Genomic DNA, 17,119 nt, shown 5'->3' on the forward strand with positions numbered 1-17,119 from the left:
ATAACATCTCACGTAGGTTTTGGAAAGTTCATTTTAACAGGCTACATTAGTGCATCTTTACAGTTCTAAAATTTAGGTAGTTTTGAAAAAAACAAAAACATTGCTAGACTTAGTTACTTACTACTCTTACTTACTCCTTCATTCTCTCTGTTGTCATGGTTGTAATCACATACTGAAACAAAATTATCTTTAGAGTATATTTGGAAGAAAGGAGAGGATCAAGGTACTGTGATTGTATTCTCTCACCTGGGAGCATGCTGGGTCCCTCAGTGTGTGGGAGCACTGTGGTGGGTTGGCCCCTCTGGCAGCCAGGCTTTGGGCTGTTTACTCACTCACTGCCCCACAGCAGGGATGAAATGCAAGATAAGAAGAATGCCAATCAAAACTTTAAGAGGCTATCCAGTTAATGGATTTTAATGCTTTCCTACAGTGTTGCCCATTTATGACAAGTATAACTCTTCTAAAGAATTCAGGCATGATTCTTTATTCTTACCAGAGATGTGTTTTGAGAAAAGCTGCTATCTTATGCAGAAGAGATAGAAATACAGTAATAAAGATACGGTGGTAAAAATCTAGTTGTGCTGCTAAGTTTTGTTTTGTTTCTTTCTAAATGTAAGTTGTATTTTTTAAGACTTTTGGGGAAGAATGATTCTATACTTTTGTTTTTTTCCCCTTTTTGTTGAGGTTTGGTTTTTTGTTTTCACATACACTTTTATGTTTTAAATATGAGATTAAGAGGACTAAATGCAAGGATGGTTCTTAAAGGTGTCATTGTGTACTAGCTGTGGTAAAGGCCTTACAGATTATTTGCTTGGCTGTTGCAGTTAATGCAGGATTCTTCTCTATTCTGTTATTAACACTAGTGTTCAGTGTACTTCTGTATACTTTTGTCTACTACTGCTATGTAGTATTTTAGAACCTTTTCCAACTCTTTAACATGTTTAAATAGAAACTCAGAAATGCCTCTTAGGAGATTGTTTGAATTGAGTGAAATCATACAGTCAGAAAAAAAAAATCATAGTCCCTCCCTTATTCTTCTGTATCTAAATTTTTGTGGGCCAAAAATGCATTTCCTCATTGGTTCTGTACCCTGGAATTAACTGCTCATGCTCCTTGCCATTTACCTAGATTATGCACCTCATCTTCATGTGCCTCACAGATGTACAAAAGTGTTGTGATGAAGATGGCAGTTGACAGTAGGTAAATGGACACACAAAACAATGAGGTTAGTGGCTTTATATGGTTTTGGGTTGGCTTTTTTTTTCCCCCTCTTAATTTCTCTCAGTACCTTAGTCTCCACTTGATGTTCAGTTTCTCAGGACTGATGGATTATTTCAGATGGTTTCTTACTGAGCTGCACACATAAGAGCTGTCATCATCTCGACTCCCTGAAAAGAATCCTTCCATAAAGACACAGTTCTTTCTCCTTCCCTGCTTCACTTTCCCTCTGTGCCTCCATCAGGGTCCTCCTATATGTTAACTCCCTCTTAGCATAATATCACCTTATCTCATATTACCTGGCCTTCTTACAAATTACTTAAATTTCCAAGCCATCTCTGTAGGTCCATTGCATTATTTCTCAGTCTTCACTGGTGTTTCTGGCACCACCCTGTATACTCTGATTTGCAGACGTCATTAGTACATTTTTAGTTCCCTTTTACAGGTACTGAAGAAGTGAGATAAGATGGGACTCCCCAGTTCATACCTTTGCATAGCTTACCACCTTGTTTACTGTATTGTGGTATTATGTCTAAGTACAAGTAAGTTAATAAAATTTGAAATTAAGTGTTTGTGAGATACTTGATGTTTCTATTTGAACATATTCAGTGAATGCAACATCTAGGGCCTTTTTGTTTAGGTGTTTCACTGTTGTTTTTTTGGTGGGTTTGGGGATTTTTGTGTGTGTGTTGGGGTTTTTTTTGAGTTGGGGTTTTTTGTTTGTTTGTTGTTGTTTTTTTTTAACAAAGTTGTAGTGTGTCATGGTTTAAGCCCAGCTGGTAGCCCAGAACCACACAGCCGCTTGCTCACTCCCCCATCTTCCTTCCCCCTCTTCTGGAGGGAGGAGGAAGAGAATCAGAAGAATGTAACTCCCACAAGTTGAGACAAGAACAGTCCAGTGACTAAGGTATAATACAAACTACTACTGCTACCAGTAATAATAATAATGATAAGGGAAATAGCAAAAGAAGAGAAAACAACTGTTCACCACCCGCTGACCAATACCCAGCCTGACCCGAGCAGTGATACTTTTCTTTCTACCCTACCTGTGGCCTGTTCCATCATGCAGCATCTTTGAACCCTTCAAGCAGTTAACATTTTTACCACTTCAGTTTTTTTCCTTGTTATATTGTGGAGGAAGATGAAGTACAACAAATCACATGAAGTGAACAGACCTCTCCCACTTTCTAATCTATCCATGCGTACTGCATGGATGGTGTCATGGTTTAAGCCCAGCTGGTAACTCAGCACCATGCAGCCGCTCACTCACCTCTCCCCTTCCCCCCTTCCTGGGGATGGGAAGGAGAATCTAAAGAATGTAAACCCCATGGGCTGAGATAAGAACAGTCTGGTAACTGAAGTATAACACTACTACTACTGATAACAGAAGTAACAAGGGGAGAGAATATAAAACTAAAAAGGGAAGAAAAAACCCAATAAGCAGCAGTGATGCACACAGTGATGCTCAGCACCAACCAACCAATACCCAGCCTGACCTGAGCAGCAATCCACCCCTCTGGGTAACTCCACCCAGTTTATATACTGGGCATGACGTGCTGTGGTATGGAATCCCTCTTTGGCTTGTTTGGACCAGGTGTCCTGTCTTGGCTTCCTCCCAGCTTCCTCTCCTCCCTGGCAGAGTATGAGACTCAGAAAGTCCTTGGTCAGAGTAAACATTACTAAGCAACACTAAAAACATTGGTGTTATTAACGTTGTTCCCAGGCTGAAAGTAAAAACCATAGCACTGCACCAGCTACTAAGAAGGAGAAAAATGACTGCTACTGCTGAACTCAGAACATAGTGGCAGAATGGAAGAGAAGCTACTTCCTGCTGTAGCTGTACTGCATTTCTGTAAGGATCTTTGGGAAGACTTCCTCATTATTTCTGACATTTTTTTTTTACCTTGTAGCAGGTGAGCATCATTGGTGAAGCTCTTTAGCTAACAAATAATAGTTGTTGTGGTCTATTTTTAAAACCACTATATGTGTATTATGACTATGCTTCTAGTTTGGGGCCTTACAGTTCCATAAAGATGAGTGAGTCCAGTAGAGGGCTACCAAGATGGTCAAGAACACTTTCTGTGGGAAGAGAAGCTGAGGGATGTGGGCTTGTTGAGGCTTCAAGTTGATGTGACAGAAGTCCCCTGTGTCTGTGTGGTTGTTACCATAGAGAGGGAGTCAGGCTCTTGCTGAGTTGCACAATGGGAGGGTGGATGTACAATATGCATAAATTGAAATGGGAATTAATTGAATATATGGGGAGAAAATTTCCCTGTGAGAATAGTCAAGCAGGGGAACTGGTTACAAAAGAAAGGTTGTGCAGTTTCCTTGCATGAAGGTTTTCAAGACCCAGCTGTGCAGTAAGTGTGCAGACCTATACCTACCAATCTTTTTCAGACTGGTCATGTCACAAAGTTTGCTTACCTGTTTAAGTAACAGCATGTACGTTAGGTTAGCTCTAATTTTATAGGTCTTTTAAAATTCAGGTTGCATTTTCAAACATACCTCTTAAATACACTGACAGATGTATTTTTATCTACTGATAGTGCTTTGCCAAGAACTAATTTGGTCATCATTTAAAATGAAGGTAAGAACTCTCTTTGTCAGCTGGTCCTGTATTTCCATGATGTCTGACAAGAGAACACTACGATTAATTTATAAAAGAAAACAGGGCATTCTGAAATGACTGCAGGGCTTCCATGAAATACAAAGAAGTTGGAACTAGCATAAACTATAGCTATTATTTCAATTCCCATTTGAGGTCCTGCTTTCTTAACTCTAAATAATGTACAGCCACTTTAACACACTCCATTTGGATGCTAGTGCTGAGTGTAGTTTGTGTATATCTTTGTTCCTTTTTAGCTTACCTTTTTGCTGCATTATAGCTGCTGCATTAATATATTTTAAGGTATATATGGTGATCTATAAAGTCTTTTTTCTTTGTTTCTGATACAGAGGGGCTGCAGACACCTTTCTTGGTTTTCTGTTCAGCCAAGGCAGATTGATATATCTTGATTTTAATATCTACAACAGAATTTCCAAAGCAGTATTGCCAAATTTTAGTATCTACAGTGGAAAAAAAAATAATTTCCGTATTCACTGTAGTACAACAATAAAAGCTTTTCTTTCATTCTCTCAATGTTCTTGCTTCAGACAGATAAAATCACTGGTGGTTTTGTGTGAATTAAATGTCTCAGTTACTATTTCAAAACAAGCTTGTCAATTCCCATTGTTCTAATCTAAAGAAAAAAAAAATTAAAAAATTTCCTTCATTTGTGACCAAAAACCTGTCAATGTCACCTCACTTTTAATTAAAAAAAAGGAAAAGAGTATTGACCTCAGGGTTTTATTTGTTTCTAAGAACTAACCATTTTTATATCAGTACTGTAGCATATATTTCATGCACAGTAGAATAGAGTAGTAAGCAGTATTAACACTATATTGTGCCTGCCAATATGTATTAATAAAATTCAGTGGAAGCCAGTATGGGTGAATGATTTCAGCACTGGTCTGGGAAATGAAACACCTGGCTTCCAGTGGCAGGTTCTGCCATTCCCACCATGTGTGATGTTTGCAGAAATAAAACCGTCTCATTTATTCTTGTCTATTGAAAGAAGTAGCATTACCCATTTCTGCAAAGTGTTTATATGGGAATTCTTATGTAAATATTTTTAAGTATTATTAATTTTACTTTTTGACTCAGCTGAGGAAATCCCTAGCATCCTTAAATAGTAGCATGTGGTGTCTGCAGGTTTTACTTCAGAAGAGGTGACCATGATGAACCTCCTAACTCTGTCTTTAAATCATATAGTGGTTTGGGTTGGAAAGGACTTTAAAGATCATCTAGTTTCCCAATGTAATGTTATTTCCAGTGTTACTTGGAAGGTCAGACTAAATGACTTGGGCTCCAAGAATATGAAATTATCTGTGTTTTTTTGTCATTGTTCTGAGGAGATGTTGTAGGATGTTGTTTGATTTGTTGCTGGGTTTTCTTTTAGTGTAACATGTAAATTGCATCAGTTAAATGCTACAATACTGTTTGGTTTTACCTAGTTGAGAAACTTAAGTGAATTGAGGACTTTTTCTTAAATCTCTGCCCATGTAATATTTTTTTTAATTGTTTAAAAGATAATAGTGTAATTCTGTCACACTGGGCATGGAAGAGTGTCCAGTCTTCTCATAGTCTGTGGAGCATATGGAGGAGGGGGTAATAATTTCAAAGCGGATGATTGAGACTCATGGGAGAAATAGCTCCTTTCTGTGTGTAAGGATTAGAACCCCAAAACCAGTTCAGATAGAAATTAAGTTACAATGTGTAAGGTCTGCTGAGACTTCAGCGGGCTGGGTTGTTCCCATCTCCAAACATTCTGCCTGTGGCTGAGGAGTGAGTTCAGCAGAATGATTGGTTCTCATAGTTTCCATCATTTTTGTTGGCAGTTCAAGTCTATTAATTGATGCTCACATAGATGAGGATGTAAACCAGAATTTTATTTTCCCCTGTCTGTGCTGCATCTTTTACAGTATGTAGTTCTGGGATATGCGATAACGCTGGAACTGTTAACACTGCAAAAATGTGCAGGAGTTGTGCAGAAAGTTGTTTATGTTCATATAAAACATTCTTGCCTAGAGCCACCTGATTTATACTGTCCTCAAACTCTCAGATATCTTATTTTCTGATTTTGTAATGTAATGGAACATTTGCTGTTAATTAGAAAAGCCCTTAACATCTTTACTCAAGAAAAGCAGCTAGCTTATGTCTCAGGAAACTCAAGTATGTTAATTCGGAACAGGGTTCACAGAATTCACAGCACCATTTGCAGATAAAGTCCATACAATGTGCCATGAGAACTTTTGGGTTGGGCAGCTGAATACAATGGAGTAAATGTAAGCTCTACAGCTGGATGTCTCTCTAGGTGCTTGTACACAGCCTGATAAGGGCTGTATGAGCTGTTGTTTATGTATCATCATATGAACAGGAAGAGAAGGCAGAATCTGATTCAAGAGTATGGTTGGTGGGCAGTATTGAAATATATGGCCAGCGACGTCTACTTTCATAGTGGGCCAAAAAGAGGTGTTATGCACCTTCTGTCACCACTATTTCTCTGCTGCTGAGACTGGAGCAGATTTCAGTCTCAGTTAACAGGATTGACAGGATGGGAGATCTCAGTTAACAGGATTAAAGAGCACTACAAATTACATTAACAGAAATATTCTGCTGGAGTTGAGGAGATGAGTTTAAAAATCTTACATAGTTGATGGACCCAATCTGAGAAAGCATTTCTTCCCTTCCTACCTTGCAGCTCCCTTCCTTCAAGCAATAGCTGCGCTTGAATTTGGATGTAGGTACATGGTGTGTTAGGAACATGAAAAGTTGCGCTAAAATTTACATATCCTTGATAGCTAAACCACACTGTATATGCAATTACACTTTTATGATTACAGTTTCTTCGACATTATAGTGGTTTAAGTGCAGTCAGTAACTCAGACCCAAGCAGCCTGCTTGCTCACTCCCCCCTTCCTCCTCCCCTCCCCCCCAATCCCGAAGAAATGGGGAGGAGAATCGAAAGAATGTAACTCCCATAGGTTGAGATATGAGCGGTCCAGTAACTAAGGTATAACACAAAACCACTACTGCTGCCACCAATGATAATAATGATAAGGGAAATAAAAAGGGAAGAGAATACAACTGCTCACCACCCATTGATACCCAGTATCAAAGCAGTAAACCAGCCGTTCTGGGTAACTCTCAGTTTACATCCTGGGCATGACGTGCTGTGGTATGGAATACCTCTTTGGTTAGCTTGGGTCAGGTGTTCTGTCTCTGCTTCCTCCTGGCTTCCCCTCCTCCCTGGCAGAGCATGAGACTCACAAAGTCTTTGATCAGACTAACTGTTTGAGCAGTAACTAAAAACATTGGTGTTATCAGCGCTTTTTCCAGGCCGAAAGTCAAAAACACAGCACTGCACCAGCTACTAAAAAGGAGAAAAAATGACTGCTACTGCTGAACCCAGGACAGACATGAGAAGGAAACAGTTGGACTGGAGTTTGTTTTACCTCCACTATGGAAGTTTGGTGGAATATGTTTTTTATAAATTTTCTCTCTCAATCCAGGCTTTAGAAATAGCTCTTTCAAAGTGCATCCTGAGGGAGATTGACACCTTTTTACTCTAGCAATATACAATGTATATCAGTAGGCTTTTATTTAGAGTGGCACAGACTCATAAATAGACTGTCTGGTTCTGGACCCTTGGAACAAGAGATTACTTGTTTTCCCTCTTTTTTCTGGGTCAAATCCGATTTTATTTTTCCTCTTTGTAACAGTGGATGTTTGGCTTCCTACTGATTAGACTGCTTTATGGAGGTGTGAGAGCAACCAAGTTGGCAGGAAGGTATATGCCATTGTAAGCCCCAAGTAAGAGCAAAGTCGTAACTGTAGCAGCCTGTAGCTCTTTTACACTTCCATTTGAGGAGACTCCAAGAGTGCTTTGCAGAGTGCTTTGAGATATGCTGTGACTGAAAGTGAACTGTGTCTGCAGCATTGAGATCACAAAGTAAGGGTTCCTTTGGAAGGAAACTTGGCTTGCTTTTAGTTTGTTACCCAGTCCTATCTCCCTCAGAAATTTCAACACCTACATGGCTAGAAGGAGTCCCAGTACAGTCTTAGGTTTGCTTAGAAAAAATTAGTAAACAGTTACGTGTATGTTTCAGAATCAGTTGTGTGATGCCAGGAGATTTTTTTTTTGTCTGTGTCCCAGTTTCTGCAGTGAGATTTCCTCCAATATGGAAACAGTAGGGCCTTTGGTGGAGTGAAGGTCTGTTGCTAGCAGAGTGAGCCTTCTATCAGACAGAGAATGCTATCCTGCATTCCCAGGAGTGCAGGAGGGGGAATGCTGCCGTTTGTCTGATCATGGTTTGATTTGTGGACACTGAATTCTACCCTGCTTCTACCCAGGTAGTCACTTCAGCTCTGCTACTTGTACTTCAGTGAGAGCTGTGCAACTTGATTCAAGCTTAGCTGTTTTAAAATGACAGTTTTGTGTAAAACTGAGTGTGGGTATTCAGCCTGTGTCCATCTAATGACAAATTCAACTTCCAAGAGTCAGATGAAACACCTGAGGTGTAGCTGTGCGTAGAGGATAGCCAGCAGTACCTTGCTGTGTAGACCCTGGAACAGACAAAATGCTTCTTTGTTACTTGAAAGTGGATTTAGAAAGGTGGAGTGGGCTTGGGAGGAATAAGCACCTTACTGCAGAGTCAGATTATGTTTGTGAAAGAAAAAGAAAAGGTTACCTTTTAATATTGCTGCTCTTTTCCAGCAGTAACACGTTCTAGATTCAGCCCTTGCTGTTGTAAATCTGATCCTTGTCACAAAGGTTTTTTTTAAATACTTGTTTATCAACTTCACTTTTTTAGAAAGAGACTTTGGGATTTTATGCTGAGATGTAGGTGTCTGTGGCAGTTGAGAGTGCCATTTCTGATGCATACTCAGCATTCCAGTTGAAATAGGCAAAAATGGTCTCTACAAACAGAGACATTATTAATTGCTCTCTGCAATTAGGTAAATAGCTGCATCAGTGGATAACAACAGGAGGGAGAGGGTTAATTCTGCCCTGAGAGGAACCACAGGACTGATTGGAAACAGCTGCTGTACTGCTGGCTCTGGTCTGCACAGGGTGATGCTGTGGTGAGCGTGCCAGCTTTGGTGATGAGAAGACTGATATGTAGGGATGTTAATAAACAATCCAGAGTAGAAAAGACATGGAAAAGTATCCTAGGCCTGGATCCCTGAGAGAGGAAAAATCATAATAGGCAGAAGCAAAGAAGGGGAGAGTTCAGGCTGAAACTGATGACTAGACAGGAACGTGCAGCCACCTGCATGCTCTTGACCTCTCTGTGTGGACTCAAGGCTTACAGTTAAGTCAACATGGTATAGTGTACTTGTAGCTTAGATACTAGAACAGTAGAACTGTGTTAATGGCATACTTAGCTGAGCTAGATGGCTCTTTTAGAAAGTGCAGGAATGATGCTTAGGATGGATGCTAGGTGTATGTGGCAGTGATTCACCAAAACTGCACACTTATTGTGGCAATTGTTGAAATGGGAGTCAAAATAGGAGTTTGGTTCATTGACACCAGTAACCCAAGAGTCGAGTTATCCACACCTCTGTAGGATATGAACAATTTTGGCAGTTGTCATCTCTGGTACATACCATAATGACGTCACTTGAAAGTGACTTCTTTTTAGTCCTGTTATGTGTAGAGAATTGTCTTGTGTTTCTCCTTACATACCAATAGTTGTTACCAGCATTCATACACAAAACCTTTCAAAGTGCTTGTGTCTGCACTTTGAATTGATGCTTACTTCTGTGGCTGACAATACCTGTTAAACCCCCAAAAATGCTTAAGTTGGAGCCTACCCATTTCATAGAGATGTTAATGCCTTTCCCACTGCTTTCTCCTAAAGAGAAACATCTTTTCCTGCAATTAATACAGTTAGCTGAGAAGGAGGAGGGGAAAAACAACTCTAAACAGCTCAGCACGAATGACCATAGAATATACCCCAGAGATATATTTGAGAATACAAAGATTGCTTATGTACAGGCTAGATTGACCCATATGTTAATATAGCAGAGACCAGTGACATAATTTAGGTAGCTGACAGTGAAAAATGGTTACCCATGCCAGCTGTGCAGCCAACCACTGTCCCACTGTAATGTGTCGAGCGCCAGAACTGTAAAACTGCTGCAACAAAAGGCAAAGGAAGGGATCAAAAATGAAAGACATTTTCTATTAGATTAGGGCATGTCATCCTCAGATGATAAGAGGAGAAAAAGGGTCATATGTTTTAAGAGAGCATTATAAGTTCATGAATGATACCAACAAGATCAGAAGTTATCCTTGAGGTGCTGAACATGCAAACAATACCAGAGAAGCATTACAAATGCATAGCCACTTATTTTTTCAGCTACTGTGATTCACCATTCTCAGTGGCAGGATGCTGAACTCTCAGACTGTGGTCTGGCCTGATACAGCACTTCTTAAGTATGCTCCTTGAACCAGGAAACTTGCTTTAAAGTGGAGAAAATATGATCCTCTTTATTTTTCACTGATGTTTCTTCAATTAGATTGGTTATTTTTGTGGTATTAAAATTGCATTGAAAATACAAATATGTCAAGATTTTAGAGCTCACAGGAACTATTTTTGGTATTATAAAATAAAAATAAATAGTGCAGCATTGTAACTCTTCACCTAAATTGTGCAGTGTCATGTTACACAAATAGTGAAAGCATGGAATATGAAAAAAGGAACTTCTACTTTCATTCTACTAAATTATGTGAGTAATGTGCCACATGCTAAGCATGCTTGATGAAGAAGAGTTAACACAGGATGGTTTTAGCTTTGGTATCAACAAGCATTTGGGCTGCTATAATGAAAAATAAGCTATGTGTTAAATGAATTAATACAGTGTTGATCCTTTTCTGTCAGGTCAATTAGCAGGAGTAAAATATTTGCCCTACTTTAAACACATAAGGAGGTACCATACTGTGTTCCTCTTAAGATTAAAGTTCCTATATTGCAAAAGAGAGAATAAGATTTATTCCCTGAACCTTATGTAGATTTACAGCTGTGCCAGTTACTGCTCGAAAGCTCTTTGAGCCATGTTCACAGTAAGTCTTTTTATTTTCTGTGTTAGTGAAAGTGGTCGTAAGAAGGCTGAAGACATTTTGAAGTGTTAAGTGGGATTTGTGACACATACAATGCCTTTAAATTATAAATATAGTCTTGTCATGACCCTAATTTTCTTTTATATATGCACATATGTGGGCATGCATTTGTATGATACAAACATAAAAACATCATTTTATTCAATGCTTTAGAAGTAACTTCCTGTGCTGTTCTGATTTCCTTAGAAGTTTAGTAATGTTTTTTTGTGTTATTATTTGATGATTTAAAGCAAACAAAATTGCACTCAGGGAGAGAATGACAATCTCATAGGATGTGCACTTTTTATGGAACTGTGCTGTGGACTCATAAATATCTATGCAACTCCTGTTTATTTAATCTTATTTCATGGGTGAAATATGGGGTCAAATTTGGCATTTGTAGCACAAGAGAAGAAGTAAGCTTGCCTTGGACTTGGTAGAGACAGACATATAATAGTGGAAATACTACGTAAATTAATATCAAAATGTTAGAACAATTGCTGTTTTTAAGTTTTGACTGAACTGTTCAACCTTGCTAATTATAAGCATCTGCATTTTCAGTAAGTGCAATGAAATTTTGAGTGTGTGTATATAACCAGTGAAGACTTAATTGTCCAGTAGATGGTCTAAACAATTTAAATTTTAACTTTAATTCCTTTACAGAGAAATTGAAGGGGAAAGTTCATATGAAAGGAGTAGTCTTAACTAAATTCACATTAGTCTGGTTAGAAAGTAGCTTTTCCATTTGAAGAAATTTTTGACATTTCAGAAAATTGGTAAGCACTTTTTCCTGGTAAACAAAGGGTATGTTCTTTGGGTTTTGTTGTTGTTTAAAATAGGCATCCTCACTTGAAAAGAACTAAAGCTCATCTGCCAAGTCCCTGAATCTGAATTTGTAATACAGAGAACAGAAATGAGGAGGGAGTAGAATTTATGGGGAGCTCTTTGTGAAAGGAGAAGTTACATGAAATAGATTTAATCTTGTACCAGGATTTGCCAGACGCCTTTTCCAATCCATGAGTTTTGGAGACAGAATTGTGAACTGGGTTGAATTCTATCCATTACATTTGTGAATTATTTAGTTTGATTAGCTTCAGGTTTGTAATACTCGCTACTTTTATATTTGAATTACTTTGATGCTGTCTTTACAAATTACTGTCACCCGTTGACTTATGTTCTGGTATCATTTTATGATGCTACAGACACTTGATTCTATGCAAATTTTACAGCTACTTGCTTTTGTATTTGGAGAAGCCCGCATAAAAATGGCTGAAAAAGTATGAAGCCACTTGAACAAATTACAATGCCTGATACAACAGACAAAGACATGGTGGTAGGTTTAGTCCATGCACAACAAATGAAAATACTTATGTTGAACGGAACAATATATCCAGGTGTTACTGAAATACTAAACAACCTGTCTAAGTAAATTCCTATTCAGTAAACAGATTGAAGTGTGCTAGGTGTGCAGACTTGTCTGTGTTGATGCAATTTATGATAAACATTTATTGATGTTTATTTTTAGCTTTTCAGATGTTTGTGTACTGGAGGTTTCATTGCTTAAAATACAAGCCCTATAGAGACTTGGAAAGAAAAATACATTCATGCAGTTCAATTTCTTTCCAAAAGTCTGGTTCACAAATTGTATGTCTTTGTGTTGTCTGCTTCCTTTTAAAGGTAGTTGATATCAGGCAGGATTTTGAGGCATCATGCAGACATCTTGCATACAGCTTTCTAGTGTTTAGCACCAGATATGAACATAAAAGTAACTAGTATCAGTTGGAGGATAACAAGGTGGTGGAGGGCATTTTCAGGTTCTTAGGCCTCCAACTCACTGCTTTGGTCTTGCAGAAGAAACCCCAAACGTGGTTTTCACTAGTGCAATTTTTTCATTCCTGTTTTTCCAAAAAGAGGAAGAGGTTTTAAGTGGAATTCTTCAATAAATGATGTATTTCAAGAATTACACCATAGAGGGCAAGAACTTGGACAGACCTATGGACTCTTTTTAGGTGGGAGTTTATTAGGATAGAATGTAGAAACTGTGCTTGAGATTTTTATTTATTTAACATGCTTTCATCAAGAAGTGGAGTTAGCTGTTTCTCTAAATATAAAAAAACAAGGACTAGTTCCTGGTGTACTAAAACCAAGCTAAGCAGATGCTTTTTTAGCTTTTTCTGTTACAGACTTTAACTGTGTTGTAGTAACTTTATGAAACTTTTCTTTGTACCATGCTCATTCATAAAGCTGATTCATCACAGAGCATTGTCAGGGCTGTATTCTTCAACAGTGATTGTTTTCTATCCAGTTTGTCAAAATGATATATATAGTTTCTGTAATAATATCCAGTGCAATGGGAAACTCAAGAGGCAGTAATGTTGCAAGCAGTTTGTGATCCATTTACAAAGCTTTCAGTAAAATTAGTCAGCTTTTCCCTGGTGTATTGACCAGGTAATAAGAAAGAGTAGGTAATGAAAGATGCAGAGCTTGAGAAGTCTGGAAATGACAAAGTGCCCTGGGTGCTCCTTGTGAGTGAAATACTCAAAGATAACATTTACAAAGGTTTATGGCGTGTATCTATAGGGAAAATGTGATAGTTTTCCTGCAGAAACTGAAGTTACAGTAGCATAAGTAGTTTTCCTAACTAGGGATTTGTATTAAGTTAGAAGAAATTAATTCCCATTGGAAAAAACGCACATCCAGTTTTGAACTGGTTGGAAGGTAAAGATTGCTGAGCAGAAGAACTGGTATCTGCCTAAAGTGGCAAGTCTGACCGAGAGGACAGTCACTTGCACTAAGAATTGACCTGCAGTAGTGAGACACTGACCAGGGTATGTAGCATGGACAAGTCTTGAGATTTACAGCCAGGAGTGTTGTTGGTAAACCATATACAACTTGAATGCAGTTTATAGCATGTTATCTTTCTAAAAACATTTTAAAAACCTATTACTGTTATTTTCTTGAACTGAGGAGGTCATTGGAAACATCAACTAATTCTCTGCTTGTTCTTCACCTACCCCAAAGAATGTGTGAGTGGTGGGTGCAATTCCAGGTGCAGAGGACTCTGGGAGGAGTGGTCATCAGAAGCCCTGTGGGGAGGGTATGGCTGGTGGCCTGAGGTTGAAGAAGCAGCAAAGGGAGTATGGAGGTCTCAGAGATGCAGCTAACATTGAGATGATGGAAGTAATTAAGAACTGAAACGAATGTATTTTGTTAATCAAGCACATGCTCATCCAGAGATTTTGCTGCTACAACTGGGAGCTCTAAAGTTGTTGAGATGCTTTTAAAACTAATTTTAGAGCTGTAGGTTCGGAAGCTACGTATCAGACATTCTAATAAAGCACCAAAGGGTATGAGTTGAGAAAGACTGATAAGATGTTTTGGTTTTGTAAGTATCAAACAATTGGACAAATGCATCTTAGGGGGGTTTGGAGGGGTTGTTTCTGTGGTGGTTTTTTTTCCTCGCTAAAGCATCAGATTTTGGTTTATGTCAGAAACAGGGTGCTGGATGTAGTGAATCTATGATTTGACCTGACAATACAAATTTTATTTCTGTGAATTTATGATGACAACAGATCATGTGACTCATGCTGGAGACAAAAGATCCATGTATCACTTTAAGTACAGCTTTGCTGCTAGTCCACAGTCTTATCTTTGGAAATCAGAAATAATTTTCTGGTTGAGAAGTTTTGAAAAGAGCTCAAGAACCATGGCATGCTTTTTAAAATTATTATTAAATTAGCGTAGGAAGTACTATCTTATTTTTGAGTAGCTCTTGAGTGGTGATTTCTGTTTTGAAAGATCTGGATTGTTCTTAAGTCAGAAGAGGCTGAAGCTGAATGAACAAGTTAAAGTGATATGAGAAATGGTGGATCTGTTGGAAAACAAGTCAATGTAGATGAGCTTACACCCTGTCTGTGACACCGTTGTATCCAGCACTAGAATGTGAGTCACTTTAATGATGATTGATGAGGTTCATTCTTGGGATGAGTTTTCTACTCCTATCTTTCCTGAGGGAAGAATGGTATGCCTGTCATCTTGGTAGTGGTCCTTGCAAACTGAAAAGGAACAGAGGGAAGGGTTTTGGCATCCTGAGATTTACAAGGATTAAGTATCTGCACTGGACACCACTGTTCTCCTTTATTTTTCTCCAGTTGTGTTGGGCAGAAGGGGAGATAGAAAAACATTGGTCTGTTTCCTCTTTCTGTCATTTTGCCTTACTTAAATTATATTGAGAATAATTGTAAGGAATGTAGGAATGCTAAATTCAGTTTACTGCAGTGGGCCAAATCCTGCTCAGTATGGACATGAAAGCCTCCCTTCCCTCATAATGCTGTATTAACACCAAATTTTAAAATTTTTTTAATTTTTTTTTTTTTTTTTACTTAAAGGCTGCGGTTGCAGACTATGTGTTCAGACTAAGTTGAAATGAAGACAATTTTTTGTCCTAAGCGTGGTCTCCTCATCAACCCATTTCCATCTCCTGTATTACTGTTTGCTCCCTCACTGGAAGTGGCAACAGGTTCCTTCTGTGGAGACCAAAACCAAGGCTGAGCATTCATACATGGTGCAAAGCCAGGTAAGAGACTATTGGTGTGGACATGTGGGCTGGCCTGCACTGTGACAGTTAAGGTGCTTAAGAATCCCCAAAGAGCATGATTTGCAAAATGTAGTTGTTCTATGCAGTCTGCAGATTCATATGTTTGTCTCCTATAGTTACTTGTGAGTCTCCTTTTTAGGGTTTTCTTCTCACGTCACCTACAATTTTCTTTTCCATGAAGATGTAAAACATCTGTTGTAACATAGCTAGAGCCGTTAGGGTCTCCTACTAGAAATACAAATTAGCAATATGCTCCGTTTGCCATGTGTGAATTGTCAGATTAATTTTTCAAAGGACTCTCTTTCCCATTTTTACTTTTTTTTTTTCTTTTAATACATTCTAAAACTGATCATACTCACTGCAGGAGCATTAGATTACTTATCAAACACTTTTTTACTACAGTTAAGGTGGAAGATTTTTGGTTCTTTTGTTTTAAGAAATGGTTTGAAATATTCGCAGTGCCTGCTAATGTTAATTTCCAGTTAAAAAAAAAAACCTCAGTTGAAATTGTTCATAAATAATGCAAGCAAATTTAACACATCTTCTGCGGATTTTTCAAATTAAAACAAAGTATGTCTTGTTTTTCTAGAACTTGGATGGCTCCATCCTGGCTTGTATTGGCACATTATTTGTTTAGTATTTCACAAGCATATGAAGTAACTCTAATGTCTAATACTACAACATGTGCTTCAGCAGCGTAGTCACCAAATGTCCATTTTGGGTGTTACTAAAACTCTGTAAGCTTTGTATTAGCACATAACAGTTGTTTTAGAGGGTGGGGCCAAATCTGCACTCACTGTGCCTCACCTAAAAAATCCACTGCGCAGGCTGGAAGGGCTTGCTCTCACTTGTCAGTATGGACAGGTGAGGGTTGAATCAGTAGGTGACAAGGTGCATGGGAAGCTGCAGATCCAACCTTGCATGTGAGCAGATCAGGGCATGGGTTGCTCGAGATGGCCCCAGGAGTTGACAGTCCTGGTCAGAAATTTCCTGATTGTCTAAGCTGCCTTTTTTCCATCCAGATTTGCCTATCCCACATGCCCTTGGTCATCACGCTTGTAGTAAGCGTGGGTAAAGCCCTTCCCAAAATCTTTGCTCAAGAAGCCAAGCCATCAATAGTTTTGAGGCATGTTGGTGGGCACATCCAGCAATTCAGTGATACTGCTTTTCCAGTCATTTGGACTTTGCCTTAGGTAATTACTTAAAAGGCTGTTGACTGTAGCATTCAGATCTATGCTCTAGAGATCGTACAGCTCAAATTGTCTAGGAGATACTGAGCTGTCCCCTCACTGCTTCTAGGAGATGGTTGTTCTTTTAAGTTTTTCTACTCCATCATGTCAGTATGTTCACAGGAGTGGACTTTGTTAACATTAATTTTATCTCTTGGACCATAAAAATGCACCTTTCATGGAGCGTGGCTGGGGAGGGTGATATGAAAATTGTGTATGACTGAGAAGGAGAATGGTTGAGAGTAGCTACACATTTACGAATGATTGCCTTGATTAAATATTATTTATTAGTGAAAATAGTGCTGATCTGTGCTCCTGGTAAAATGTAAACTTGACAATGCATTTGAGTTTTTATGTGCAGCCCATGTCTG

General features: G+C 38.6%; 1 protein-coding gene across 6 annotated transcripts in view; it reads left to right on the top strand.

The window, feature by feature from the left end:
• The window catches only part of MCC (MCC regulator of WNT signaling pathway), a 202,095-nt gene that overhangs the window by 101,192 nt on the left and 83,784 nt on the right, over positions 1-17,119 (top strand). Inside the window, exon 2 of one of the 6 annotated variants that reach the window (XM_031042811.1) lies at positions 1,129-1,225. The exons of the other annotated variants lie outside the window; for them this stretch is intronic. Within the exon in view, the coding sequence (XP_030898671.1) occupies positions 1,205-1,225 (21 nt within the window). The 5' untranslated portion in view covers positions 1,129-1,204. The remainder of the gene's footprint in view (positions 1-1,128; positions 1,226-17,119) is intronic. 6 annotated transcript variants of the gene reach the window in all.

The sequence above is a fragment of the Melopsittacus undulatus genome, chromosome Z (assembly GCF_012275295.1).
Source record: "Melopsittacus undulatus isolate bMelUnd1 chromosome Z, bMelUnd1.mat.Z, whole genome shotgun sequence".
Taxonomy (NCBI): domain Eukaryota; kingdom Metazoa; phylum Chordata; class Aves; order Psittaciformes; family Psittaculidae; genus Melopsittacus; species Melopsittacus undulatus.